The 26,729-nt window shown below is 51.0% G+C and overlaps 1 protein-coding gene across 1 annotated transcript in view; it reads left to right on the top strand.

The window, feature by feature from the left end:
* The window catches only part of Trap1 (TNF receptor associated protein 1), a 135,723-nt gene extending 110,773 nt beyond the window's left edge, over nucleotides 1–24,950 (top strand). Inside the window, exon 7 of the mRNA XM_070522727.1 lies at nucleotides 23,925–24,950. Within this exon, the coding sequence (XP_070378828.1) occupies nucleotides 23,925–24,251 (327 nt within the window). The 3' untranslated portion in view covers nucleotides 24,252–24,950. The remainder of the gene's footprint in view (nucleotides 1–23,924) is intronic.
* The last annotated feature ends 1,779 nt before the right edge of the window (nucleotides 24,951–26,729 follow it).

Genomic DNA, 26,729 nt, shown 5'->3' with positions numbered 1-26,729 from the left:
CACCTAACTTTCTGTCGCTCCCTGCTACGCATCCCTTCCCTAGGGATCCAGTCCGTAACCCTTAATGACCATCGGTTATCCTCCCTCCTCATTACATGTCCTGCCCATGCCCATTTCTTTTTCTTGATTTCAACTAAGATGTCATTAACTCGCGTTTGTTGCCTCACCAAATCTGCTCTTTTCTTATCCCTTTACGTTACACCTATCATTCTTCTTTCCATAGCTCGTTGCGTCGTCCTCAATTTGAGTAGAACCCTTTTCGTAAGCCTCCAGGTTTCTGCCCCGTAGGTGAGTACTGGTAAGACACAGCTATTATATACTTTTCTCTTGAGGGATAATGGCAACCTGCTGTTCATGATCTGAGAATGCCTGCCAAACGCACCCCAGCCCATTCTTATTCTTCTGATTATTTCCATCTCATGATCCGGATCTGCCGTCACTACCTGTTCTAAGTAGATGTATTCCCTTACGACTTCCAGTGCCTCGCTGCCTATTGTAAATTGCTGTTCTCTTCCGAGACTGTTAAACATTACTTTAGTTTTCTGCAGATTAATTTTTAGACCCACTCTTCAGCTTTGCCTCTCCAGGCCATTGAGCATGCATTGCAATTGGTCCCCTGAGTTACTAAGCAAGGCAATATCATCAGCAAATCGCACGTTACTAAGGTATTCGCCATTAACTTTTATCCCCAATTCTTCCCAATCCAGGTCTCTGAATACCTCCTGTAAACACGCTGTGAATAGCATTGGAGAGATCGTATCTCCCTGCCTGATGCCTTTCTTTATTGGGATTTTGTTGCTTTCTTTATGGAGGACTACGGTGGCTGTGGAGCCGCTATAGATATCTTTCAGTATTTTTACATACGGCTCGTCTACACCCTGATTCCGTAATGCCTCCATGAGTGCTGAGGTTTCGACAGAATCAAAAGCTTTCTCGTAATCAATGAAAGATATATATAAGGGTTGGTTATATTCCGCACATTTCTCTATCACCTGATTGATAGTGTGAATATGATCTATTGAGTAGCCTTTAAAGAATCCTGCCTGGTCCTTTGCTTGACAGAAGTCTAAGATGTTCCTGATTCTATTTGCGATTACCTTAGTAAATAGTTTGTAGGCAACGGACAGTAAGCTGATCGGTCTCTAATTTTTCAAGTCTTTGGCGTCCCCTTTCTTATGGATTAGGATTATGTTAGCGTTTTTCCAAGATTCCGGTACGCTCGAGGTCATGAGGCATTGCGTATACAGGGCGGCCAGTTTCTCTAGAACAATCTGCCCACCATCCTTCAACAAATCTGCTGTTACCTGATCCTCCCCAGCTGCCTTTCCCCTTTGCATATCTCCCAAGCCTTTCTTTACTTCTTCCGGCGTTACCTTTGGGATTTCGAATTCCTCTAGACTAATTTCTCTTTCATCATCGTCGTGGGTGCCACTGGTACTGTATAAATCTCTATAGAATTCCTCAGACACTTGAATTATCTCATCCATATTAGTAATGATATTGCCGGCTTTGTCTCTTAACGCATACATCTGATTCTTGCCAATTCCTAGTTGCTTCTTCACTGCTTTCACGCTTCCTCCGTTCCTGAGAGCATGTTCGATTCTATCCATATTATACTTCCTTATGTCAGCTGTCTTACGCTTGTTGAGTAACTTCGAAAGTTCTGCCAGTTATATTCTAGCTGTAGGGTTAGAGGCTTTCATACATTGGTGTTTCTTGATCAGATCTTTTGTCTCCTGCGACAGTTTACTGGTATCCTGCCTAGCGGAGTTACCACCAACTTCCATTGCACACTCCTTAATGATGCCCACAAGATTGTCGTTCATTGCTTCAACACTAAGGTCCTCTTCCTGAGGTAAAGCTGAATACCTGTTCTCTAGCTTGATCTGGAATTCCTCTATTTTCCCTCTTATCGCTAACTCATTGATCGGCTTCTTATGTACCAGTTTCTTCCGTTCCTTCGTCAAGTCTAATCTAATTCGAGTTCTTACCATCCTATGGTCACTGCAGCGCACCTTGCCGAGCACGTCCACGTCTTGTATGATGCCAGGGTTAGCGCAGAGTATGAAGTCTATTTCATTTCTAGCCTCACCGTTCGGGCTCCTCCACGTCCACTTTCGGCTATCCCGCTTGCGGAAGAAGGTATTCATTATCTTCATATTATTCTGTTCCGCAAACTCTACTAATAACTCTCCCCTGCTATTCCTAGTGCCTATGCCATATTCCCCCACTGCTTTGTCTCCAGCCTGCTTCTTGCCTACCTTGGCATTAAAGTCGCCCATTATTATAGTGCATTTAGTTTTCACTCTTTCCATCGCCGATTCCACGTCTTCATAGAAGCTTTCGACTACCTGGTCATCATGACTGGATGTAGGGGCGTAGACCTGTGCAATCTTCATTTTGTACCTCTTGTTAAGTTTCACAACAAGACCTGCCACCCTCTCGTTAATGCTATAGAATTCCTGTATGTTACCAGCTATATTCTTATTAATCAGGAATCCGACTCCTAGTTCTCTTCTCTCCGCTAAGCCCCGGTAGCACAGGACGTGCCCGCTTTTTAGGACTGTATATGCTTCTTTTGGCCTCCTAACTTCACTGAGCCCTATTATATCCCATTTACTGCCCTCTAATTCCTGTAGTAGCACTGCTAGACTCGCCTCACTAGATAAATTCCAATGGCGGCCTGTCCGGAGCCAGTGATTCTTGGCACCCTCTGCTGCGTCGCAGGTCTGACTGCCGCCGTGGTCAGTTGCTGCGCAGCTGCTGGGGACCGAGGGCCGGGGTTTTATTGCTGTGTTCATATAGGAGGTTGTGGGCCAAGTACTGCACCAGGGTGGCCAATCCTGCTCTGGTGAGGGAGTGCGTTACCAGTTCTGGTCACCGGGATCAGGCCACACTCCAGGCCTGCTTGTGCAATTTTATCAACACGTGGATTTTTCTAAAAACTTTTTTTCCGGTGAAAAATTGCTGGCACCGGGATTCAAACCACAGACCTCTTGCACGCGAGGTGGGTGTTCTACCTCTACGCCACCACTGCAACTTTTGCCAAAATTTTGCTGTAGTCCAAATGATGGCGAGGCATTCCTTTTCGGTTGTAGAATAATTGCCTTCCATTTTTGACAACGACCGGCTAGCGTAAACTATCACGCAGTCTAGTTCGTCTTTTCTCTGGAGTAGGGTGGCACTAAGGCCTAGCCTACTGGCGTCTGTGTGTATTTCTGTATCGACATCCTCGTCGAAGTGCGCAAGTACCGGTGGCAACTGTATGTGTAATTTGAGTTCTTCAAATGCATCGGCCTGCAGTATTTACCACTTGAACTTGACATCACATTTCATTAGATGTGTCAACAGCTTAGCGAGGTGTGAAAAGCTTTTGACAAAGCGCCTGTAGTAGGCATATATGCCAAGGAATCTGCGCACTGCTTTCTTGTCGATGGCCTGCTGGAAATTTGCGATGGCGGCTGTCTTCTGTGGGTCAGGACGCACTCCAGAGTTGCTGATGATGTGGCCTAGGAACAGAAGCTCATCATAAGTGAAGTGGCACTTCGACAACTTCAGAGTGAGCCCTGATGACTTGATGGCGTCTAGTACGGTCGCGAGCCGCCTAAGGTGATCATCGAAATTTCCGGCAAAGAAGATATCATCCAAGTAAACAAGGCAGGTCTGCCACTTCAATCCTGCTAACACCTCGTCCATGACGTGCAGAAGCGTTGCAGGCGCTGAGCGCATTCCGAATGGCATGCCCTTGAACTCATAGAGGCCATCTGGCCTGACGAAGGCGGTATTTTCGTTATCTCCGTCGTCAACTTCTATTTGCCAGTAGCCAGAGTGGAGATCAATCGACAACAAGTATTTAGTGTTGCAGAGCCGATCCAGTGCGTCGTCCATGGTGGAGGGTATACATCCTTCTTTGTGATCTTGTTCAGTTAATGATAATCGACGCAGAAATGTAAGGTTCCATCCTTTTTCTTCACCAAGACAACAGTGGATGCCCACAGGCTTTTTGATGGCTGGATGATGTCGTCTCACAGCATTTTGTCGAATTGTTGTCTTATAGCTTCGCATTCTTGCATCGAAATTTGGTAAAGGCTCTGGCAGAGTGGTCGGGCGCTCTCCTCGGTTATTATGCGATGCTTTGCGACTGGTGTTTGTGGAATCCTCGATGACGTTGAAAAGCAGCCTTTGTATTGTTGGAGCAGACTTCTGAGCTGTTGCTGCTTAATCATGGGGAAACTTGGATTTACGTCGAAGTCTGGTTCAGGGACTATGGTCGGCGGGGTAGATGCGGCAGAATCTGAGAGGACAAAGGCATTGCTCGTTTCCACAATTACCTCGATGTACGCGATTGTCGTGCCCTTGCTGATGTGCTTGAACTCTTGGCTGAAGTTGGTTAGCATCACTTCCTTTTGCCCTCCGTGGAGTTGAGCGATCCCTCTTGCGATGCAAATTTCGCGGTCGAGCAGTAGATGTTGGTCACCCTCGATGACACCTTCTACATCGGCAGGTGTTTTATGCCAACGGAAATGGCAATGCTGGAGCAAGCCAGGATGCCGACTTGATTTTCGAGCACACTCAAGGCATAGTGACTACGAAAATTCTCTGGCTGTATCGCTTGGTCTTGGATAGCGTTATCGACTTCGACTTCTGAATGGTTGCACCGTGTTGGTTCAGAAAGTCCATGCCGAGAATTGCGTCTCGTGAGCACTGTTGAAGGATAACGAAGGTGTCAGGGTAGGTGCGACTGTTAACGGTAATTCTTGCCATGCAGATTCCAGTTGGTGTTATCAGGTGTCCCCCAGCTGTACAGATTTGAGGGCCTTCCCATGTATTCTTAACTTTCTTCAACTGGGTGGCAAAGTTCCACTCATAATGGAGTAATCAACTCCTGTGTCCACTAAGCCGGTGAGTGCGTGACCATCGAGAAGCGCGTCGAGGTTGGTGGTTCTTTGTCTTGCGTTGCAGTTAGGTCTTGGCGTTGGATCATGGTTGCATCTTGTTCATCTGAAGCTGGAACGATGCATCATCAAGTCGTGTTTCGTCTGCGTATTCTTTTCTTCCAGGCTTCGTCGAGATGGCGATGTCTCGATATATTGTTGAGAAGGACTTTTTGGCGTCTTAGGCGGTGGCGGAGAATCTTCGTTCGTTCGATGAACATAAATCGCACTTCCATCTATTGATGCTTTTAGTTTTCCGGATATGGGCTCGCAGACTAGCCCTGGGCTGGGCCAGTATATGGTAGGCGGTGCGGCGACAGGTAGTGACCTGGTGATGGCGAACGGGACAATCGTCGAGGGCTCCACTGAGTGGTGGCAAGGTAGCCGGTGATATCGCGAGGTCGTTCACCAAGCTGTGGTCACAGCGTGTTAACGGCGAACCCTCGCAGTCCCATCTCCCGGTATGGGTATCGGTAGTACACTTGACCACGTCTCTGCAGTGGTAACAAAGATATCGCGAGGTCAATATCGAGACGATATCGCGAGGTCGTTCACCAAGCTGTGGTCACAGCGTGTTAACAGCGAACCCTCGCAGTCCCATCTCCCGGTATGGGTATCGGTAGTACACTTGACCACGTCTCTGCAGTGGTAACAAAGCGGGCGGTGGTGAGGAGCGCACCAGACGTCTTGTCTTCTTCCAGTAGTTTAGCTGGACGACAGGCGAGTGAACTGGCGGCAGCGGACAGAGGAACTTCGTCATTACAGCGCTCTTACACGGGCGTGGAGTGTTACTTTGACGGCAAGCGACAGCGGCGTAGGTCATCGTTTGCAGCTGGGGCTGTGGTGATGACGGTTGCATTTTAGTAACCCCAAGTGATTGCTGAACCTCCTCTTGATGATGTTGGCGATTGAGGCCACTTGAGGCTGCGACCTAGGGAAGAGCTGCAGTTCCTCACGAACGACCGCTCTGATTGTCTCTCGCAAGTCTTATTGCCGAATGATTGAACATCGGTGGAGTTTCGGCGGGTATACTGCCTTGTCCGCATATCGAGCGTCTTCTCAATGGCTGTTGCTTCGGAAACAATTTCAGCAATGTCCTGCGTGGGTTGCATATCAATCAATCTGGCGAAGAGCTCCTGTTTTACCCCCACGCATGAGGAACCGAAATTTCTTCTCCTCGGGCACATCTGGATCGGCGGGCGGAACGGGTGCGTCATCTCCTCGGTAAAGATCGCTATGGTCTCGTTGGGTAATCGTACTCGGGCTTCTAGCATAGCTTCGGCCCTTTCCTTGCACACCATGCTTGTAAAAGTTCGCAGGAAGCCACTATGCAATAGGTCCCACGTTGTCAGGTTCAACTCTCGATTCTTGAACCACGTTCTGATGGCGTCTTCTAAGGTGAAGTATACATGCCGCAGCTTGTCTTCGGAGTCCCAGTTGTTGAAAGACGCGATTCGTTCGTAGGTCTCTAGCCAGGATTCTGGGTCTTCTGTCGATGATTCATGGAAAGATGGTGGGTCTTGAAGTTGTTGCAGCAGAATGGGGGACACTGGGGCAGCCATTGGGGTTGTCTTGGCCACGATCTTCTCAGCCTTCGCAGGTAGAAGTCCGGGCTTGGATCATGGCTTGTCGGGGGTGTCCGGTGCATGAATGAACTAGCACCTCCACCAGATGTCCACCACGTGGTAGTGACGGTAAAGAACACAGCAGCAATACTGTGAGAGATGAAAGTAACTTTTGTTGGGTGAACCTGTGCCCACAGAAACAGGCTACACTTAAAGCACAACGATGGCTGCGAACACAGTCGGCGATCGGCGAAATCTGATCAGCGGGTCAGTCAAGCGCGTCGACTTTTATACATCAGTCGTCAAATGTTCCAGTGTAATCACTGGGACCAGCGTGTCTTCCACAAAGTTCTACACTATTCGCGTTGTGCGTACATGCAATCAGATTACACAAGGTTCGGTGACAGACCGCGGATAAAATCATTGATAACATTGCAGAAACTTCTGACACATGCAGGCGCGTCCTGCGCTGTGCGATAACATTTGTTAGGCGCTGAAACGTGGTCACCTGATAAAGATAAACAAGTACACGTGTCAATAGCAACCGCAGTTTTGTCAGCAATGGTTGTGGCAAACAGTAGTTTCGTTCTGACTCAGTGTGTATGCCCATCACTTGCCTTCAAAACCGCACAGTCATCGTCCGTGATCACGTCGATAGTGACTGTGCTTTCTTCCGCAGTTGTTGCAGTCAACGGTACTTCGTTTTGATTCAGTGCATGCATCGGCGGCACGCCTTGAGAACTCCAAGTTTGCCGCCCATGATCGTGTCGATAGGGGTCGCAATTTCATCCACAGCGGTTGCGGATGAAATTCTCAAACGCTGCGGATGAACTTGGTACAACGTTCTCGAGGTTGAAGAGCACCGGCTTTATCGAGATGGACGGACAATCTGTTGGTGACCAGTTTACCAGCTAAAAAATAAATGGAACATGTGTGCAGTAGTGAAAAGCGTGTCCCAAGTGAAGACGCATGCCGCAGCGGCGCTGTGAAGGAAGTCGCGATGCTTGCGTCGTTGCGAGCACAAATCACTTACGATGACAAGAATCACAGCTTCCGCATTGCTTTCGGGAAAAATAGAGTTCATGATAGAATATTTAAATGAAACTAAATGAGGACGTAGAAAAAAAAACACACACAGAGACAGCACTACTTTCAACTATAGATTATTTTTGCACGAACTGATAAATGTATGGCGAATGAGCAAAAGCAAAAGAGTCAAAGAACAGTTTTGCATATGGAAGAACTGTATATGTGTCTAAGGCATGATCAAAACATACACTGCAATAGTTACAGCAGTAAACCGAGAAATTGTATCTCTTTTTCATATACAGTAAAACCTCGTTAAAGCGTACCCGTTTAAACAGTAGTTTCGTTTTAAAAGTAGTAAAGTCAAATCCCCGACTCAGCAGCCATTGAACCTGTGTTTTGTATCCACATAAGCCGTACCAGCTTATGGGGTACGCATGGGTTAAAACATAGCGTTTCCCCTTTTCGTCGCGTAAACACGGCGGTGCGTCGTCTCCATCGGGCAGCCCGGCAGCAGAGCAAGCCTCAGAGATCGGAACAACAGCCTCCAAGCGCCCTGTGCATTTGCATATGAAGCCGCATCAACGTCAACATCATTTCGGTGCCTTGCCAGAGATCATTGTGGCGTCATGCAAGCGAGGACTGGCGTTATGCCATAGCTCAGATAAAAAAAAAAGACGCCGGGTGCTCAGCATAGAAGAAAAATTGGACATCGTCCATGCTATCAAACGTGACACGAAGAAGTCGGCGCTGGCAAGTGGCAGAGATCTGCTGTTGACTACGGTGTGTGGCATTTGGAATGCAAAGAAGTTGCTCAGCTGTGCTGCTGCAACCGCGAAGACATGTCGGCTACGAGGTTCGACTTTTCGCCATTGTTGCCTGTGTAGTTGCCGAAGTGTCGACCAGCGACAGTGATGAGGACGACACAGAAAGCAACAGCACGGGCGATTCAGGACCGACAGTGACAGAAGCTGTGCGTTACGTCAGCCTCATGAATGCAGTCGTCGCGACAAGAACAGCACCCAGCTATGAAAAAGGTGCACCGTGACTTCTGCAGCACTACCGTGCGCGTGCAGTATACGTAATGTCACTGTGGAATCTGCCATGCGAGTGTTTGCCAAGAAGAAGGGGCTGGCTGAAAAGCTGGCATGCAGCTTCATTAAGTTTGAGGTCGCTGTCGTTGTGCTAGGCCGCCGCGGCACCAAACGAAAATAACACTTTCGTCGCGCGAAGTGAATAAATACTGCATGTTTCTTTCCTGTTTCATCCCACTCTCTCCGAGTTCCATTTTCGACAGGTAAGTGGGCGATCTCATGCTATTTCGGTTATACAGTACTACCATTTAGTATGTACCTTTTCCGAGCTCTGGCCAAGTACGGTTTAACGAAGTTTCACTGTAGTGACACTGAAGGCTTTCTTACGCACCTTTCTTCGAATTTCACAATTTTATAGGCTTCCACAATTACCTTTGTCATCCTGCTATGAGCCTTATAGAAAATAGAAGTTCAGTGCAGTCCACTTATAAAAATATTAAGAACGAAAAATCTGATAGGTATAACTGATCATCGCTATATCTGGACTGCCATAAAAAAAAAGCTGCCGAACATACTTTCGTAGCTCCAAAACCAAATTTGCCACTTGTGCTAAGAAATCGTCTTCATCATCAGCCTATTTTATGTCCACTGCAAGACGAAGGCCTCGCCCTGCGATCTCCAATTTGTTGGGGTTGGAGGCCGGACTTCGGGATGAAAACCAAACTTGGGAGGGTTTATTTTACATTATATACAGAGAGGTGAGAGACAAGTAACAGTTGTACAGTCATTACGGGCCGGCAGCAACTCGGACGCTGCGGCCCGCGGCAAGAAGTTTGAGAGAGGTCAATCAGGGAATCAGGGAATGCTCTGGTCTCTCTGGAATGCTTCTTTTAAACCCTTCGAGGACTGGAAGTTGCGTCATGTTTGGCCAATGGGAGAGTCCGCTCAGATGACGCCATTTTCAGCCAATGGTTGGCGCCCGTATCGCGTTGTCACACCCGGCGGCTCTCTGTGGTCTTGCCTCGCGCAGACTTGCAATGCGCTTCTTCTAAGGCGGAGAAGGGGGGGGGGGGCGCTCACGCTCCATTGTCCGAGGGCCCACCTGCTCCCGGTGGTACGGCTCCGCATTGGTGGCAAATGCCTTCTTCAAAGGTGAAGAGGGGTAGGCTTGGGCCTTCCCGGCACGTCCGGCTGTCACGGCACATTACCGCCGTCTTGGTTTGGCACCCACTTTACTTCCAACAGTGCCGTGCTATCCCCTCGCTTTCTGGAAGAGTCAAGCAGAGAACAGCTACCGCCGGCTTACGAACTTGTTTGCACGTTGTGGGGACCCCTTTTGGGACCCCTGTCTCCTGTTCACACGCGATTTGGGCCATTCGGCCGCGCGATCGCTGGGGACACGCAGTTCCAAGCCTTATTTTGGATGGCGTACATTCCCCGCGGCCGCAGGCGCCGGCGCGACGCGGAGCCTGCTGCTTGCGCGCGCAGCTCACGTTACGCCGTGCGCCGCGCGTAAGAACAGTGCCTGAGGAGCGGGCCCCTCTCGCCCTCTCTTCGGTTTCTCTCTCCTTCAGCATCGGAGGTGCGCGGGCGCTTTCGCCCGGACAGATTGACTTTCGGTGCTCTTGGCTGTCGGACGTGCGGACCCTCTTGGTCCCGCGCCCCTCTGAGCAAGGCGGCCCCCTTTTGTGTGGCGAACCTGCTCGGAAGAGCCAGCGTGGCGGAGCAGACTTCCCGGGAGCTTTCACCCGTAGTCTGCGACTGCCACCCCAGTGCCGTATTCCTGTATTGTACTCGCATATTGTACATAGCAGGGAATAAACCCCCATTCGTTGGTGCCACGGCAGGAGTCGTCTCTACGCCTTGCCGGTGAGACAGCGAACCCGCCACGGCGCCCCTTTGCGTGCGCTGCGGAGTGGGGACGAGCTACGTGTCTCCTTAGACCTTAGCTAGCCGGGTCCGGGCACGTTAGCCCGAAGCCCCACATATCTGGCGCCCAACTAGGTTTCGGCATGGCATCGGAGCAGGCCCCTTTGCGGCCCCCGTCGCAGCCTGACTCCTTGGTTGCGGACCTTCTGTCGTTTGAGGCAGCGGACAATGCTGTAAGCTTCAGGGATGCTCTTCGTGGCAACCCCATGCTATCAGATGCCAAGTGCGACCCCCTAGGGACGCCCATTGGTCAGTCCGTTTGCCCAGCGGCACCCTACGGTCCAAGCAGCGTGAGCCCTTTAACTGCTCAGCTGCTTCGGCGTTCTGCCGAGCAGGAGCCATCCCGCCCCGCCGGCTACTGCGATCCGCTATCCGGCCTCAGTTGGCCTGGAGGGCAACCTTTTCGCAGCACCGTCGGCCGGCCTCCCATAGGCCCGCACGACATTTCTCCGCCGTTCGCCGGTCCCTTAGGGCCACGAGCGGGCACATCCCGGCAGGCACCCTGTGAGCCTCGCCCGGACCAATTGCTGCTGCACAACGCAGCCGCGCAGTTGCTACTGCCTAGTCGGACAGCGCGCTCGTAGCATGAAGGAGTTTAGGACGCTGTTCAGCCATGAATTCCTCCCTCCTGACTATGAGCGACGCATGCGGCGTGAGTTGGAGCTTCGAACCCAACACAGGGACGAATTTCTGCTCGAGTACGTGAGAGCCATGCAGGAGCTTTATCTCCTAGCAGAGCACTCGGTGTCGAACTCTGAGAAGGTGGAGCGGGTGATTCGGCAAGCCCATCCAACCTTCGCCGCTTACCTTCGAAACGGCCGGTTCCACGACCTGGACGATTTGGCCGCTGAAGCGAAGCGTATTCAGGGTGACATTCTGGCCGCGCGGGCCTACCGCCCGCCGCCGCCAGCGTCGTTGTCCCTTGAACCCCGGTGCGCTTGGAACGGTGGCAACGTGCTTACGCCCGCCCCTTTCCGGCTAACCGACGCAACGGCAGCCCCCGGAGAAACGGAGCGAGGCGTGTGGGAGCTCTGTGACCGCGCTCTTGACCCGTACTCGTATGCCACGCGGGTGCGCACAGTCGCCCAGCCCGGCCGAGCACAAAACTGGGAACGCCGAATCGGCCCGGCGGTGGAAACTGATACCAATGCCCACGCAGCGCAACAGAAACCACCGCCGACGCGCAGCGCGCCGCGAGCAGCTCCGCCTGCACGCAGCGTCGTCTGCTACAAGTGCAATGAGACGGGCCACATTGCCCGGGAGTGCACAAACCGCCGCGCTACCGAAGGGCACAATCGCCCGACGGGAAACGGCGTGCGCCGCCGGTGACTCTGCCTTCGCCGGCAGTGCCCGAAACAAGGGGTTCCTTAGCCCCGATGGCGTGTAGGGTCGGAATTGATGACCCGTCGCCAGCCCCCTTCCTTGCGCTCACGATCGCTGGTCGAACGTTTGCAGCGCTACTGAACAGCAGCGCCACAGCCTCGCTGTTCGGGGAGGAAGTTTTGGCTCACTTACGCCGGCACTCAGTCCGGCTGCGAGCCTGCAACACCGCCTTCCATCTCGCGAGTGGTGCGGCTACCTCGTGTGGCTCGGCGAGATTGGTTGTGCGCTGGGAGGAGCGTGTACGCCGTCACAGGTTCGTTTACCTCCCTGGTCTGTCCGTACCCGTGATAGTAGGCCGAGACTTTCTGGCCCGCACTGGGATCGTGATAGACATTGCGAACAAAGGATACAGGGAGGGCCCTGGTGCGCCCCTGAAACCTTGCGCGCATTTCCCTGTCGCTTCGGTGGCACCTAGAGCCCCAGGCGCGACACCACGGCAGGAGGAGGGGCGAGTCCCTTTGAACCCCCAGACTCCGGCTGTCACAAAACCCGCTGTACGCGGCCCCTCGTCGGCCAGCGAAGCGGGCAGAGCTCGTTGCGAGACTCATTCTCCCGAGCCGAGCGCAGCGCTAGCGGATCGGATTTCATGCAATCCTACGATCGCAAGCGCGCGCGGCGAAACGAACCGCTCGCTGCCGCCTTTGCCTGGCAGTTTGTCGGAACGTGAGAAGGCGCGCCTGTCATCGCTGCTGAACCAATTTCACGCGATGTTTACAGATCGGCCGGGACGCACCACTCTTGTGCGACACCGGATCGACACAGGCGACGCGCTACCGTGGAAATGCAATCCTAGGCCCGTGAGTGTGGCCAAGAGGAAAGCTATCGACCTCGCAATGGACGAAATGATCGAGACTGGCGTAATCCGCCGATCTAATAGTCCGTGGGGTTCTCCGGTAGTGCTGGTCCCGAAAAAAGACGGCTCCCCTCGTCTTTGCGTGGACTACCGCCGACTCAATGAAGTCACTCGGAAGGATGCTTACCCTATGCCGAGCGTTGACTCAATCGTGGCGAGCCTAGGTGGTGCCCATTATTTTACCACTCTAGATGCTAGCCGCGGTTACCTGCAAGTGCAGATGGAGCCAAGGGACGCGGAGAAAACCGCTTTCACCTCACATAGAGGCTTGTACGAGTTCACTCGCATGCCCTTTGGCTGCTCGGGCGCTGCAGCGACTTTCCAGAGATTGATGGACAGAGTTCTGGGAAGGGCAAAATGGCAATACGCCCTAGCCTACCTAGACCATATTGTCCTCTTCTCTCGCACCTTTGAGGAACACCTCCGCCACTTGGAGGACATCCTCGGAAGGCTGCACGCTGCCGGGATCACTCTGAACCCGAAGAAAGCTCAGATCACAGAGACCCGTGTCTCACTGCTGGGCTTTACAATAGAGCAAGGCCGTGTTTTGCCGAGCAAGGACAAGGTCCGAGCTATCCTCGAGTACCCAACGCCGGCGAACATACAGGCCCTCAGACGCTTTTTGGGCATGATGAATTTCTACCGCCAATTTGTGCCCAACTGCGCCGCTCTACAGGCTCCCTTGACCTCGTTGTTGAGGAAGTCTACAAGCTGGAGCTGGGGTCCGGAGCAAGATGGTGCCTTCAGGGCTCTCTCTAAAGCTCTTGTGGACACAGCCGAGCTGAAGCTGCCCGACCTGAACAGGGAGTTCGTAGTCCAAGCTGACGCGAGCGACCTGGGTATAGGTGCGGTGCTGCTCCAAGAACATGAGGATGTTCTTCGGCCAGTGGCCTTTGCCAGCCGGTCGTTGACGCCCGCAGAGCGTAACTATTCCGTGACCGAACGTGAGTGTCTAGCGATAGTGTTCGCTCTGCGTAAGTTCGATCACTACGTCGACGGAGTGCCTTTTGTGGTTGAAACGGATCACATGGCGCTCACCTGGCTGAAGCGCTTGCGCGAGCCCTCAGGCCGCCTCGCGCGCTGGGCATTGACGTTACAGCGCTACAACTTTGTTGTTCGCTATCGGAAGGGGAGCACAAACGTGGTGGCCGACGCCTTGTCGCGCGCCCCCGTTTCAGACCCGGACACCTTTGACGGGCACCCCTCCGCGACAACGCTTCTGAACGAAGCCGGAGCCCTGGTCTCCGATGGCACGGAAGGAGCGAGTTCAGGCGGCTGTGCGGCCTATAAGCCGCCGTCGCCGGGCGAAACGGCGTACCTGCTGGACCCGGTAAAGTCCATGGGTATCACATTCAGCAGGTGGGAGCTGCTGGAAGCTCAGCGGAAAGACCCATTTTGTCAGCAAATGGCTGACGAGCTCGAAAAAGAGCACAGCTCCGGAAGGGAGCGAGGCGGCAACGCCGATGGGCGCAAATTGACAGCTGGTATTGCTGTTGGCGCCTGGAGCGACGCAGCTGGTATTGCTGCAGGCACGTTGGTTTCGTATCTGCTGGATGCTGATGGAGTGCTCCTGCGCTACCTCCCATCTGAAGAGGCTCCTAATGAGTCCTTTAAGGTGGTGATCCCCTGCAGTCTACGGAGGGCCACGTTGAGCTATTTCCATGACTCGCGGTTGGCCGGACACGCGAGTGGCCGTAAGACTTATCTTAAGTTGTGCCGCTCCGCAACCTGGCCAGGCATGAAGCGTGATGCACTTCATTACTCTCGCTCGTGCCGCGTGTGTCACAGTGTGAAGCCCCGTGGTGGCAAACCCCCCGGCCTCATGCAGCCGATCGACGGCCAGCTACCCTGGCAAATCGCGGCCTGTAACGTTATGAGACCTTTCCCAAGAAGCCGGCAAGGTCACACATTCCTGCTGGCCGTCACAGATCATTTCACGAAGTGGGTGGAACTTTTTCCCCTTCGGAAGCTAACGGCACGCGTCATATGGGACAAGTTGCTCGAGGTATTCACCCGCTTTGGCTTTCCGGCGGAGTTGATCACTGACAACGCGTCCTATTTCACGGCCAAGGTGTTCGTCGATGTCTGTGCAGCCGTTGGCATAAAGCACCGCAAAACAACGACTTATCACCCTCAGGCCAATCCCACCGAGCGGATGAACCGAAATGTGAAGCCCTTGCTCGCGGCCTTTGCCCAGCAACACAGGGACTGGGACGCCTGTCTCCGCGAGATAGGTTTCTCTTTGCGCACATCGGTGAACCGTTCGACTGGGTACACGCCCGCTTTCCTCAACTTCGGGAGAGAGCTGCCAAACCCTATGGATCGCGTTCTGCGAACCGGCAGCGGGGCGAGCGCCGTTGCGTCAAGTCTCTCCGACTACGCGGTGCAAGTGCGCGCTAGGATGAGCGAGGCCCTTTCTCATGCCCGCACCAACCTGGCGAAAGCACGCGCTGGACAAAAAGCACAATACAACCGGTCGCATAGAGAGGTACATTATCAAGTAGGTGACCTCGTCCTCAGGCGCAATCATGTGCTGAGTGACGCAACAAAGGGCATCTCAGCCTCTCTGTCGGCCAAGTGGTCGGGCCCATACCGAGTGGAGATCAAAATGTTCCCTCTTGTGTATAAGCTGGTGGACTCAAACGGTAGACCACCCGGCGGTCCAGTGAACGTTTCTGACCTCAAACCTTTTGTTGCCAGAAGCAGCAACTGGGAAGAGGAAGAGACACAGCAAGCGCAACCGAGCAAGACGGCGGATCTCAATCCGCGCACTCGCCGGTATAACTTGCGAAAACGCTCTTAGTCGCCGCTTCTCGCTGGTAGGCAGAGGGACCTTATTCCCCGCCGAGCTGGCAAGCGGAGAGGTGTGACTATAGCATGAATGCACGCGTTAAAGCGGAAAAAAGGCACTCATTAGCCGAATAAGACGCTTTTTCGTAGTGCGCAGCTTCTGCTGAGGGCCGTGGTGAACCAAAGTGATCCATGAGCCCGCCGGCGTGAGCTGTGAAAGCCGACCTGGCCGTTGCCTTACTGCTCGCGCCCGGTGAACTTTATCCTCCAGTGGCGCTCGAGTGCCATGAAAGGCACGGTTAGCGTTTCAGCACTGGCCGGAGGGATGCACGAGGCTACCATAAGCCCAATATGCCCCTTTCCGTGGGCCTCCTCCTTCCCTCTGGCAGCCGCCTGCAAAGGTGAATGCGCCAGAACGATGCGTGATTGGCAAGCTGACGAATGCAGTGTGAGCTTCGTGTTCTGTGTGTGAACATTGTCAGCGGAGGGTGAGATTGGCTCGTAGTGTTGTTATTATAATCGGAGTGCGGATTAGTTGTGTGAAGTGTTGATTGTCAGTGTGGTGCCAGACGGACGCCAACAATGAAGCCATCGCAACAAGCCTCGAGGACGACGACCGACTCGCCCAGGTCTCACGGGAGCCGTCGCCGCCGCCGCGGGCGCCTCCAGTCCCAAGCCGTTCGAGAGGCCACTGCTGTCGCACTCGCTCCCGAGACCACAGCACAACCCGTGGTGCAAGCTGCCGCTGTTACCACCTCCGCATCCTCCCACGTGCGGTCGTTGCCGGTGTCTCCACAGCCAGCTGCCCGTTTGCCTCCACGCCGCCATGTCGCTACCTGGGCCTTCCAATCCAGTTCCGAAGCACCACTTTGCTTCGTGTCGACGAAACGGTGGAAGGAGCAAAGAAAGGTGGAGAACCACATGAGCGGGCGAGAGATACCACGCATTTTCTGCGGCCGCACGCTATCAGCCATGGTCGAGGCCTCGAGTGGAGCCGTCATGGCCTCTGACCCTTCGGCAGTGTACTGCGGCGTGTGCGGTGTGCTGCGGCTGTGTGCTGCCCATGACTCCAGCGCGGTGCACAAGCTTCACGTGAAGGGGACGGAGCCAGCTGCCGAGGAGCCCGGGATGGATCCAGCCCCACAGGTGCTGCAGAACACGGACCCTGACGTCAACCCGGCCTTGCTGCGTTCCGTTGTCGGCACTCTCGCTTCGGACCCTGTGTTCGCGGCGACCATCGCGGCAGCTGTGCAGCAGGTGACGGCGCTGGTGCCCCTCCACAACTCCGTCCTATCTCCGGAAGCCGGAAGCACCGACCCTGCGAGCGAGACTCTCGACTTCGATATTTTCGCTTGAGAAAATAAAACAGGTCAGACGTCAGCTTTGCCATTGATTCCGGTCGGCTCCCTCATGGGCCGGCCCGAGTCTTCAGGAGGAGGGGGGGGGGGATGTGGGGACCCCTTTTGGGACCCCTGTCTCCTGTTCACGCGCGACTTGGGCCATTCGGCCGCGCGATCGCTGGGGACACGCAGTTCCAAGCCTTATTTTGGATGGCGTACATTCCCCCCGGCCGCGGGCGCCGGCGCGACGCGGAGCCTGCTGCTTGTGCGCGCGGCTCACGTTACGCCGTGCGCCGCGCGTAAGAACAGTGCCTGAGGAGCGGGCCCCTCTCGCCCTCTCTTTGGTTTCTCTCTCCTTCAGCATCGGAGGTGCGCGGGCGCTTTCGCCCGGACAGATTGACTTTCGGTGCTCTTGGCTGTCGGACGTGCGGACCCTCTTGGTCCCGCGCCCCTCTGAGCAAGGCGGCCCCCTTTTGTGTGGCGAACCTGCTCGGAAGAGCCAGCGTGGCGGAGCAGACTTCCCGGGAGCTTTCACCCGTAGTCTGCGACTGCCACCCCAGTGCCGTATTCCTGTATTGTACTCGCATATTGTACATAGCAGGGAATAAACCCCCATTCGTTGGTGCCACGGCAGGAGTCGTCTCTACGCCTTGCCGGTGAGTCAGCGAACCCGCCGCGGCGCCCCTTTGCGTGCGCTGCGGAGTGGGGACGAGCTACGTGTCTCCTTAGACCTTAGCTAGCCGGGTCCGGGCACGTTAGCCCGAAGCCCCACAACGTGAACTTGTTGGCTCGTGCGCTCCTCTGGAATGTGCTGCGATTCGATGTGGTCCTGGGGAACTCGAAGTAGGCGCAGGAAACAGCTCCATATCTAACAAATTACACCTGACCTGCGCCAACTGATTCCAACTAGCACCTGCAAATTTTCTCATTTCGTTGCACCACCTAGTCTTCTGCCATCCTCTACTGCGCTTCCCTTCTCTTGGTATCCATTCTGTCACCGTAATGGTCCCATGGTTAGCTAATCTTCACATTACACGACCTGCCCAGCACCATTTATTTCTCTTACTATCGATTAGAATATAGTCTATATCCGTTTGCTCTCTGATCCAAACCGCTCTCTTTCTGTCTCTTAAAGTTATGCCTAGCATTCTTCGTTCCATCGCTCTTTAAGCGGTACAGACGTGGTATATAGTAGCTTGTGAAAAATGAAATGTTTGTTTATACCTCTAAACAGCGTATCGAGCATTAGGCGTGCCGAAATAGTCAAATCTGCACTTGCTTTCACGGGAGTTTCAGGTTCACAACTGCGGTGTCCAGCTGCTGCGCGAACACTAGCGGAAATAATTAAGTGTGCATGAAACCAATGAGCGACTCGATCGATGAAAGTGGACTTCGCGTGAACATCAGGGTCGGTGTCAGATGGGTCGTTGTCAATCTCATTGCCCCCGTTGCACAACGCCGCCATCTGTCGCGACGATCGCCCCGTCGGAGATCTCTTCGCATAATGAGGCAGCACTATTTGCACTCAGAAACTCCTCCATCTAAGCACCACCTGCTTCATCGTCAGTAGTGACTTGCTTCCAGAGCTCAGTAATGTCAGTGGCTTCTACCATGTTGGATCCAGAGGTTTCGTCCAGGCACACAAAGCTCGCCTTTTCCATTGATTGGCATGGCCTGTGATTGCAACCATCACGATCGCGGTGCTCCTGTATGAGCTCACACTCTGGGCCTTGCAAAATTTGCACCTTTGTCTCAAGCGATACAACATTGTGCTTTGTTGGCACCGCTTTCTATCAAACGGGCTATCCGCTGCTGCTTCTGCGCTGCATTTCTGTGCTTGTTGAGAAGGGTCAAAGGGCAGGTGCCACTTCGCTTCAGGCTTCTTTTTTTTTTCTTTCCTCACACGTAGCTCAATCATGGGTGCTGTGGCTAGGGCCATCTTGTGACGCACAGGTGGGATGCGTTGCGCGGTTAGTGGTGGCAGGTGGTTAGTAGCGGGTCTAAAGTGAGACCCACTAGGTACCCGATTCTTTGAAGCCTAGTGGGTCTAAAGTGAGATCCAAGATACATCATCTCGGCGCAGAGCCGTGTTGTGGGGTTTGCTTTGCAGTTGCCTGACCTTGTTGGATGTTTTGGGGTGGTGTCATCATTTCACAGATGGTCGCTGCAGCCAAGGCCTTGCCTTGCCACCAGCCAATCTCTTCCTGTCCAGCAATTATCAGCACTGGCCAGTCGAGATTTTCCGGGCCGTGGAGGAGCTGTTACGATCGGCCTGCAGGAGTACCGACCTGCAAAATGTTTTCAGCCGCTGTAGCTGCTGGGGTGGCATCCTTTGGAGAAGCGACCTTCGAACCCTCCTGCTCCGCTGTGACAAGTCGTTTTGGGAAGCCTACAATGCGCCTCTTTGGACAGCCCCTCAGCGCCAGCAAGGCTAGCCATGCTCGGTGGACTGACTATTGTTAGTTGATTTGTTGTCGCTTTCATGGTCTACTTGGAGCAACCAAACTCTTGGAAAAGGGTGTTTCACGGTGCTTTCTCACGGGCCCCAGAAATCGTCACAGTCAATTGACAGATGCGGCAGCTGACTGCAGGGTCAGCTCTGAAATCAAGAGGTGCCTGCTCGGGTGAAGCTTATCAACACCTGTCTGCGATGTCCCACTCCCCTTGGTGTGTCCCGTGAAAACAAAGTGCGGAAGTGAGTGCGTGAACCGTCCCCCTCAAAGGCGGTTCAACTCCAGTGTCTTTTGACGGGTGCTCCCATTGGTCGAACGTTGAACGGCCGTTTTCCCTCACCCAGGGATCTAGAGAGGACAGAGTGTTTTTAAGCAGCCATTTTGCAGCTGCTCAGTGTGCATTCGCTTTCAGTCATGCTAGACTGATAAAATGTAACGTTCTCCACCCTTCATGTAGATATTGTAAATAAATCCTGTATTTCTCGTTCTCGATAAAAATAAGTACCTCCCTTCAACAACGTCCTTAGCGTGGATGAGTCTGACGACAGCATGGGCCAGCTACCATCTATGTCATGCCCGACCCCAACTCTTACAAGGCTCAGATACCTTTTTTTCCCATTTTATAAACACCATGTTACTTTTACAGATATCTCTTAAAGGATTAGTTACTCCATCTTCCACCTCTAGTGTGTCCCACAAATCCTCTTGGATTACACTGTCATAGGGGCCCGTGTTACTTTTCTGCTATTGCAGTACACTATGTCAGTGAGAACAGATTGTCCTCTAACTTCCTTTGTTTCCGGAACCCATTTTGTAGCTCCCCCAGCAGCTCTGAAATCACCATGTCATTTCTCTAGAACAAACTGCTCCACAACGAGGGTCAATAACACCGAACTCTTCAGCACTTCTGGCAAGTGGCCGACGCACGCGCAGCCACTCCCTTCTGCGTCGCTGCTGCTGGCACTGCCAGGGCGGCGGCGTTGAGAGTGTACTAGAATACAGTTGGGCGGAGCCAAGCAGTGCAGTGAACCTTAGCTGAGATGCAAAACAATAAAAAGTAGGCTGGGGGTGCACGCTGCAGAGGATTTAGCAGGTGGGCGTCTCTGTCCCCAGGGCCTGTATGATGTAAAACTATTCTAATCTGCTTTTATACCTGTATGGGCGAGGCCTGAGCCATTTTGATGTATCAAAAGGGGCTAATAGGATTTGGAATAAAAACGGATTGGAATAGTTTTATGTTATACCAGAAAGTTAAGCATTGCTATTGGTGTCGGTGCTTTGGAATCGTCCTGGTCAATTATGTAAAGATTGCTTTAAAAAAGGACGTAGTTTCACCCGAAAGGTGAAGCATTGATCACTATAGCAAATTAGCAGACAGCAGTATGAAGTAAAGATAATAGTTTTGTCGGTCGTAAAGCCTTGTAATCGTTTGCTTACTAACTAAATTAACAAACATGGTGTCACGTGTACGTAACCCAACATGAACACATCTCACTCGATCACCACGCGCACTCGCTGTCAAAACGCTGGAGTGACGAAGCACAGCAGCAGTAGCAGGCAAAATGACTTTCGTGGTGCCTCTCGCTTCAGTGCGAACTAAGCGGCGAAAACACACAGCGCAAACGAAGCTGTCACCGCTCGACGCATGCACTCTGTCCCCATTGCTGATAGTTTTCACGATAGGGCCCGCACGGCCACGCCATATGCAGCAGTGGCCGAAGTAGAACCCACCCTCCTCTCCTCTGCCAGTGCCTTGCACACGGTGGAAGACAGTACGCTTTCTTTCTGCTTTCCTCCCTCGCACATACGAAAGATTGAGCCACCATCATCAACTCATCCTCACACGCTTTCACTCGCACATGCAGCATATGGCGCAAAGCGATGATGTTATCACTCTTCTACTGTGTACGGAAAATCACGGCGATGCTGACGCCGCTGGCATAAATGTGCCTGGAGTGTCCATATAATTACAATAATAAACCACAGTAGTTCCTAACTCTGGCTTGTCTGTACAGTCTGTTGAAGCGCATTTCCAGGCAATTCACTCACACTGTTGAGACATAAAGAAAAATGTATTTATAGTTGTGGTGTTGGGTTGTTAAGCATGAGGTCAGGGCGGCCGCATCTCGATGCAGAAGAAATGCGAAGACACCCGTGTACTTAGATTTAGGTGCACATTAAAGAACTCCAGGCGGTCCAAAATTCCTGAGTCCCCCCACTATGGCGCGCCTCATAATCAAGTCATGGTTTTGGCATGTAATACCCCATAATTTAATTGATTTTTTTGTAAATGTGTTTATAAAATATGTCTTAGGCTACTCTTTGAAATGTTAAACTCACTATTGCAGAATCCATCTTTTTGTTATTGATATCACTATTTAAAAATCTACAGGCACTATTACCAAGTTTGCATTTTCTAGACCGTATCATTATCAAATCTGCTTCAAAATTCAGCTTAAGAAAGTTGCAGTGCAGCGCTTGTGTTGGTTTATTCTGTTTCGTCATAGTTTCAAAGTGTGCTGCCATATTCTATTATTCCACCAAAATTGAGATTGGCCTGCTCCAAAGTGCTCCAAAATGCAATTTTGTCTGCTCCAAAGTGCTCCAACAAGCAATGTTACTTGCGCCGAAAATTGCCATAAAATGACTTTTGGCTGTCCCACCCCTGGAGTACGTTTCTCTTCTCTCTGGTGCACTCTTTATAGGTGCACAACATAGCGGCGCAGGCTGTTGAAACACCTGCTAATATTAGGTAAAGTGCATGTGAATGTCACGGTGAATAATTTCAAGCTATGACACAATGAGTAGTTGTTCTAGTTGTCGTTCACAGCTTCGCTGTCCAGCAACTAGATGTCTGTCTGTAGTGACAACAGTCAAAATACAGACTGACAAGGTCACATACATGGATTAAGAGTCCTGGGATTCAAACCCAGGACCTTTAATGTAGCCTTGCGCTACATTCGGGTGGATGGCAATTTTTTTTTCCTTTTCATCATACTTACTTCACCTTCTGGGCTTCTGCAGAACTGATTTGTCGTATTCGGTATCCTTGTGCTTCGAATTGTTAATTCACCTCACGCTGCAAACTGCTAACCTCTTGGTTAGCTCAAATGGTAGAGAGACTGCCCCACAAAGACGGCGCCAAGTTCAAATCTTGGACCAGGACAAATTTTTCCTCAACTGTGAAGCATTCTTTCTGAGAAATCCGCGTGGGCTTCCTTTGTAGCCTTGTACTATGTTCAAGTGGATGACAATTTTTTCTTTTCACTTCCCATGAAGGTTGCATGGCTGCTCTAGGCACTTTACAGGTCTGTATAGAAATCCTCTGCTACATTTACTATATCATAATAATGTATAGCATAGCATAGCATAACTATAACTTGGCAGATCAGTCTGTGCAAATTTACAATCTAAATAAATCTTCAGGATAGGGAAAATGGTCATAAACGTGCACAACGCTACAAAGGAAGCGCATACATGTATTTGTTTCTCAACACAGAAATGTCTGCAGGCTTTGGTCATTGGAAAGGTGTTGGTCCCAGATGTAAGCCCTAGACAAGGATGAATTTTGCTTCAGCTGTGGTTTCCTTTTTGTTCTTTTTTTTTTCAGAGAGGCCTATGTGGGTTTTATTTGTAGCTGTAGTATTGTGCAGGTGCTATCGTCTTTCCATGATCAACATATCACACTTGTATGTTGCATACCCTAAATCTAATGAGGGGTCCCTGAAAAGAATCGGAGTTGTTGGAGTTTAGCGATTTTTGAGCCTGGAACCCTGGTGTACATGTTTATATTGAATTGCTTGGGACGTTAAAAATCGTTTGTTATACAGGTCACTTGGTATAGAGATTGCACACCACCGATAACACTAGAGCAGGCTAAGCATGTTCAACAAGAGGAAACCTTTATTTAACATGAATTCAAGAGAGATTTAGTGAAATAGGTCGCTAACTTTTTGTGCACATTTTGTATGGTATAATGTGCGACTGAATCCAACTTTATTGCACCTAGTTTCACGACATGCCCTACACCAAAACACAGGAGCATGCAAGGTAATGGCATGCTAACCCATGTTGAGGCAAGGGAAGCATGGTCAAAATTCTTGGTTTGTTTGCAGGCGCTTAAGTGTTCGTTTTAATGACACTTGCATCCTTTTTGCCCTTGATTGTCCTTGAAGACCTCTTCGGTTGCCAGTTGAGATTGCATCATCCTGTCTTTATTAAGTGTGTATTCTTTAACCACTGCACCTGCTGCAGTGTTACAGGAAGTGTATGAATTGAGAAATTCCTGGGGGCATTGCAGCAAGACTGTAATGCTCGTTAACATCAGCACGCTCACCAAGTGTGTTGCTAGCATTCCCGTTAGCGCTAGTGCAGCTCAGTAGCGTGTGCAGAGGAAGCACTACTCGTAAAGCAACAAATGAGCCGTCGGAGATGCCTAAGTTCCTTCAGTGTACAGGTAAATTTGATGTAGTAGTTTTCGTTGTACAGACATTCACAAAACTTGCAATATCTATGAAAGATCGGAATAGCTGGGACATAATTAGTTCTTCGTTATACAGGTAATTTTATTGGAGAGGCATTTGACTGTATGTGTCTAAGCGAATCCTTTCATCGCAGGTAAAAGTGACGCGACGGCTACAAAAGCATCCATGCCTGGTGTCCGTAGAGGAGATGGCAGCAGCGCGGCACTTTGTGAAAACATCACTGCAAAGTTTCTCAGAAGAAGAGCGCTATCGCCTTCTGGAGCCCACACTGGAGATCAACCTGGAGCACCCAATCATTTCTAAGCTCGCTGCGCTTCGTACTTCAGAACCTGAGCTAGCCAAAAAACTTGCGAGGCAGGTTTTTGGCAATGCCATGCTCACAGCTGGTTTAATTGATGACCCGCGGAAGGTCACGTCAGAGCTAAATGATTTGCTCACTGCTCTCTTGGAGAAGCTCTGAGGCAAAAGCATGTTGATTAGTAGGGTTACCGAACTTTGCATTTAATGCTGGTTAATGGCAGTGCTGATATCGCTACCATTGTATGACGATTTGTTGGCGTCATCTTATGGCATATTTGGGTGCTCATGTCATAGTGCTCTAGTAGCTCTATGTTCCCTTGCTGATAAGTTAGCAATATTATCACTGCTGTAGTTGATTACTTTCATAATGCAGCTTTAAAGCTGTTTTTCAACGCCTTCATAGCACTTGCACCAGGATTATTACAATTAAAAAATTTGTACATAAACAAATGTTGCCAACTCAAACTTATAATTGCAAGACTTGGAAACATAGCTTTCAGAAACTGCTAAAGATCGCTCTGAATTCAGGCCATGATGGGCAATATGAGCACTGAGTACATAAATTGATGCAGAAAGGTTTAATGGGCCCAACTTTTCTTCCTAGAGTCCTTGTCCATTTGTGCACTGCAGCCCTAGATAATTAACATATCAATTCCTCGTGTTTAGAATATGGTTGACTTAAATTTCTATGATTGTTGTGTTCATATAGGAGGTTGTGGCCAAGTACTGCACCAGGGTGGCCAATCCTGCTCTGGTGAGGGAGTGCGTTACCGGTTCTGGTCACCGGGATCAGGCCACACTCCAGGCCTGTTTGTGCAATTTTATCAACACGTGGATTTTTTAATTTTTTTTAATCCGGTGGAAAATTGCCGGCACCGAGATTCGAACCACGGACCTCTTGCACGCGAGGCGGGTGTTCTACCTCTACGCCACCGCTGCACTCTGCACTACTTAGGGCAGGTAGTGACGGCGGATCCGGATCATGAGACGGAAATAATCAGAAGAATAAGAATGGGCTGGGGTGCATTTGGCAGGCATTCTCAGATCATGAACAGCAGGTTGCCATTATCCCTCAAGAGAAAAGTATATAATAGCTGTGTCTTACCAGTACTCACCTATGGGGCAGAAACCTGGAGGCTTACGAAAAGGGTTCTACTCAAATTGAGGACGACGCAACAAGCTATGGAAAGAAGAATGATAGGTGTAACATTAAGGGATAAGAAAAGAGCAGATTTGGTGAGGCAACAAACGTGAGTTAATGACATCTTAGTTGAAATCAAGAAAAAGAAATGGGCATGGGCAGGACATGTAATGAGGAGGGAAGATAACCGATGGTCATTAAGGGTTACGGACTGGATCCCAAGAGAAAGGAAGCGTAGCAGGGGGCGGCAGAAAGTTAGGTGGGCGGATGAGATTAAGAAGTTTGCAGGCACGGCATGGCCACAATTAGTACATGACCGGTGTTGTTGGAGAAGTATGGGAGAGGCCTTTGCCCTGCAGTGGGCGTAACCATGCTGCTGATGATGATGATGAAATTTCTATGGCCTGCACAGCATAAAACCAAGGAAATGGTGCTGAAGTTCGAGCTAGCTTTCTTTTTTGTTAAGCAATACCATAAGAGCTGGATGTTACAAAACTATGTTAGTATGCATCACCAGAAATTTTTTTCTGGGGGATTCTCCGCCAACTACGACTCCTCCCCCTCGTTTTCCTTGCTCTCTCTACACACATATATATAGTAACTGGATTTTCGACTGACTGAAACTGTTAGGTAGATAAACTAAAGATAACCATGAAGTTGTGCTCTCTCTCTCTTTATATATATATATATGCATAATTACAAGCATGAAAGTCATATGATTTGGGTATGTGCCGCCAGCACTAGCGGGATACAGGGCAAGAGAGGGGAGCAGACATTCGCCTAGCAATAACGGAACCTCGACTGGCACTCAGAACTGTCGTTTGCATTCCAATAAACCCTCTCTACACAGAGAGTAGTCCGTGACAAAAATGGTAAAGGTGCGGGGTACACATCGTTGCCGTATTACGGAGTCGCACTGCTTGAACTTCGCCTGAGCCACTGTCTAGCCGGTCTCTCGCCAACAACAGTCATCATGCCACAGAATGGAGGACCAGACCTGGAGTCAGTTGCAAACGCGCAAAGGTCAACGCCAGCTGCTGGCGCACACCATTACATGGAACCACGCTCGCTCGCAGAAAGAGCAGTAGAAAACGCAGACGAGTGGCTTACGCACTACAGTCGGGTGACCCGATATAACCACTGGAACTCGGTCACGAACCTTGACAACGTCGTCTTATGTTTGAGGGAAACCGCACTGATGTTCGTGAACGATGAAAAGCCCTTAATAACATGGGAACTCTTTGTTGAGGAAATCAAAAAATGTTTTGGTGACTCTAATGCAAAAAAAAAAAAAACGTGCGGAGAAAACACTTGGCCAAAGATATCAAACTCCAACAGAAACATGCACTACCTATATAGAAGAAGTACTCAAGTTGTGCAAGATCATAAACCCGCAGATGTCTGAGGAAGGCCAGTCGGACATCTTCTGAAAGGCATCACAGAAGACATCTATAATTTTCTGATTGTTAGAGAAGACCTCACTTCCATCTCGGATGT

Source organism: Dermacentor albipictus, chromosome 7 (genome assembly GCF_038994185.2).
Source record: "Dermacentor albipictus isolate Rhodes 1998 colony chromosome 7, USDA_Dalb.pri_finalv2, whole genome shotgun sequence".
Lineage (NCBI taxonomy): Eukaryota > Metazoa > Arthropoda > Arachnida > Ixodida > Ixodidae > Dermacentor > Dermacentor albipictus.
This window is presented reverse-complemented; position numbering and strand designations above follow the sequence as displayed.